The sequence below is a fragment of the Oratosquilla oratoria genome, chromosome 20 (assembly GCF_046742065.1).
Source record: "Oratosquilla oratoria isolate Oo_2021 chromosome 20, ASM4674206v1, whole genome shotgun sequence".
In the NCBI taxonomy this organism is placed as follows: Eukaryota; Metazoa; Arthropoda; class Malacostraca; order Stomatopoda; family Squillidae; genus Oratosquilla; species Oratosquilla oratoria.
The window spans coordinates 22,102,738-22,105,698 of record NC_134796.1 but is presented as its reverse complement, the minus strand read 5'-3'; the positions used below and the strand labels follow the sequence as shown (position 1 = coordinate 22,105,698).

Genomic DNA, 2,961 nt, shown 5'->3' with positions numbered 1-2,961 from the left:
ATGAACATAATCAAACTGGTGGACGTTGCAACCGACGTATGCTGCAAAATTATCCTCACCGAATACTGTCCTGGTGGTACACTCTTAGCAGCCATGGAAAGGTACAACAAGTCGCCTTCTCTTGCATGGGGCAGTCGGATTGTTTCCTACTTCAGGCAGATCGTGTCCGCAGTGTCATACATGCACTCACACCACTTTGTTCATCTTGATCTGAAACAAGAAAACGTCGTCCTTAGCGCCGATTCAAAGGTCGTCAAAGTCATCGACTTCGGCTTCTCGGCAAGAGTTTCAAAGGTGTACCAGCGGGAGATGAAGAGTCTGCAAGGGTCACCTTGGTATATGGCTCCCGAAGTATAGCCAACATCCATACGCCGGAGGAATGGCTGATGTTTGGGCTCTCGGGTGCCTTCTCTACGAACTCTGCATGGATCGTCTGCCATACTTCGAGCCCAGAACATTGCGGCTCAAAAAGAAAAACCAAATGAGGTACTATCTGGCCTGCTGCAAGAAAGGGCGACCAGTTCTCCAAGCCCTAAAGCCAGGAAGATTCGAAGACCATCAGGAGAGGACTCTCTTAAAGGTTCTGTGGGGCATGCTGGACCCGCACCCAGACAGCAGAGCTACCATCTGGCGGGTAGAACAAGTCATGTTCAAAAAGGACAAACACAACAAGCACTGAGCAATTTTTCCCAACCGATCATCTGTGAAACATTAAATAGTAACGTTCTGTGACTGCATCCGAAAGACGGAAAAGGCCAATGTTCTTTTCTTTGAGCCTTACAGCAGTTAAAGGGTTCTCCCTCAGCTGAATAAAATCGCATGGCTACAGCCAGAAAGACGTACGTATAAAGTAATACGTCTTCATGGTCTGCAACCGCTTCTGAAAAAAAGACAATATCTTTCTGATTAAACCAAAAAAGCGTCCCTCCATTAAGATTTCCAGGCGGAAGGCAGAAAAACTCGTTCTCTGCTGAGTAAAATCGTCAGCTGTAACCTCACTATGTTGTTTTTTTCCTGCCATATAAGTTCATCATTTAAACCCTTAAGATGATCACCGGGAGAAATGCGCCTGGTCAGTTCGGTGGTGGGAACAACCCAGCCCAGCCAGGGATCGAACTCTGCCTTGTTCCAAAGTCAGGTTTCGGGCTTTCATTCATTCGGAACTACCTAGTGTAGGCCTTATGATCTCTCGGAGTCTCCTTCATTCTTATGTTATCTATTCATCTTTATATACATACTGTATAATGACTATAAATTACATTAATCTATATTCACAATAATAATACCTATAGTAATAATTATGATTACTAACACAACAATATAATAACAATAAACGTACCTGAATTCATACTTCCACACCATAGCAAAGTTGCCTATTTTTAAATTCCTTAAAACACAATAAACTACAAATTACAATAAATAGGAAAAAATTGAAAAGGAAAGTTTAATACTCACGATAGCCAAAAATACAAACAAGATTTTAGAAACCATCTCGAGTACTTACCTGAAAAAGAAAGAAAAAGGCATAACTATAAAATTACATGAATCTTGTACACATCAAAATGCAAACATTACATGTTAAATAAACTGTATAGCAGTGATATATATATATAATGGAGAGATCAATGATGGGAATAACGCTGAGAGACCGAAAGAGAGCAAGTTGGATGAGAGAACAGACGAGAGTGATATTGTGGAGGCGGTAAAAGGAAGTGGAATTGGGCAGGTAAGTTAGTGTGAATGACTGATGAGCGATGGAGCAAGTGTGTTACTGAGTGGACGCCGGAAGATGGGAAGCGTGGAAGAGGGAGACCAGAGAGAAGGTGGAGAGACGAGACTGAGAAGTTTGCAGGAGTGACGTAGCAAAGGGTTGCACTGTCGTGTGAATCATGGAATGCTATGAAAGAGGCCTTTGTTCAGCACTGGACTCAGGATGGCTGATTATATGTATATATATCTATATATATATATATATATATATATATATATCTATAGATATATATATATATATGCAAAGTAGACCACTTGGAAAAAGAAACTGACGACGAAGAGCGCTTTCGTATATTACATCTTCAGTGCTAAGATGTAATATACGAAAGCGCTCTGCTTCGTTAGTTTCTTTTTCCTAGTGGTCTACTTTGCATAAGTGAACACACGTACCCGCATTCTTATTAGCATATATATATATATATATATATATATATATATATATATATATATATACATATATATATATACATATATATATATATATATATATATATATATATATATATATATATATATATATACTGTATATATATTATGACAAATAAGATTGAAGGTGAAAGAAGTTGACGAGGAGAAATGGGAGAATTTTTACGCCTTAACGTTTCGACCCGCAGGGTCTTGATCACAAAGATAACAACTCAAATGTAACCGGATATTTTATACACGGACGGGTCATCTTATGGGACGCTTCGGAGAGCTTGTTATTTTATCTGCGTATTCTTTTATTATTAATAAGCTTGTGGCTTTTGCTAAACATATAAATCCTTCTCTATGGTTAATGTTGTTATTAGTGTTGATATATGCTGCTTCAATTGTCTTCCTTAGTTTCTTGGATGATCCTTTATTTAATACGGTTGTGTTGTTCCAGTCTGGAAGGTGACCATGTTTATCCACATGTATTACTATGGAGTTAGATGTCCTATGGGCTTTTACGTCATTTTTATGTTCATTTATCCTTTTATTAAGTCCGCGACCAGATTCACCTAAATATGAAGAGGGACAGCTTTTACACGGGATTTTATAAACAACGCTGTTTTCGTTAGTGGGATTATTGTCGCTACGTGTTACCAAATGTCCTACTTTACTACCTGACGTCCTGGCTATTTTGATGCCCGCTTTCAGGAGAAAAGTACAGAAATTCTAGATCCTGAATTACAACATATTACTGAGACTTTCATCAAACTCAAATAT

The 2,961-nt window shown here is 38.7% G+C and overlaps 1 protein-coding gene across 1 annotated transcript; it reads left to right on the top strand.

The window, feature by feature from the left end:
- On the top strand, positions 1 to 357 carry LOC143036134 (uncharacterized). The gene has a single exon (XM_076203381.1). It carries the CDS (start codon positions 1 to 3, stop codon positions 355 to 357), a length of 357 nt encoding a protein of 118 aa, XP_076059496.1.
- Positions 358 to 2,961: the final 2,604 nt, after the last annotated feature.

Coding starts and splice junctions, on each gene's coding strand:
- LOC143036134 (XM_076203381.1), top strand. CDS start 1: ATGAACATAATCAAACTGGTGGACGTTGCAACCGACGTATGCTGCAAA.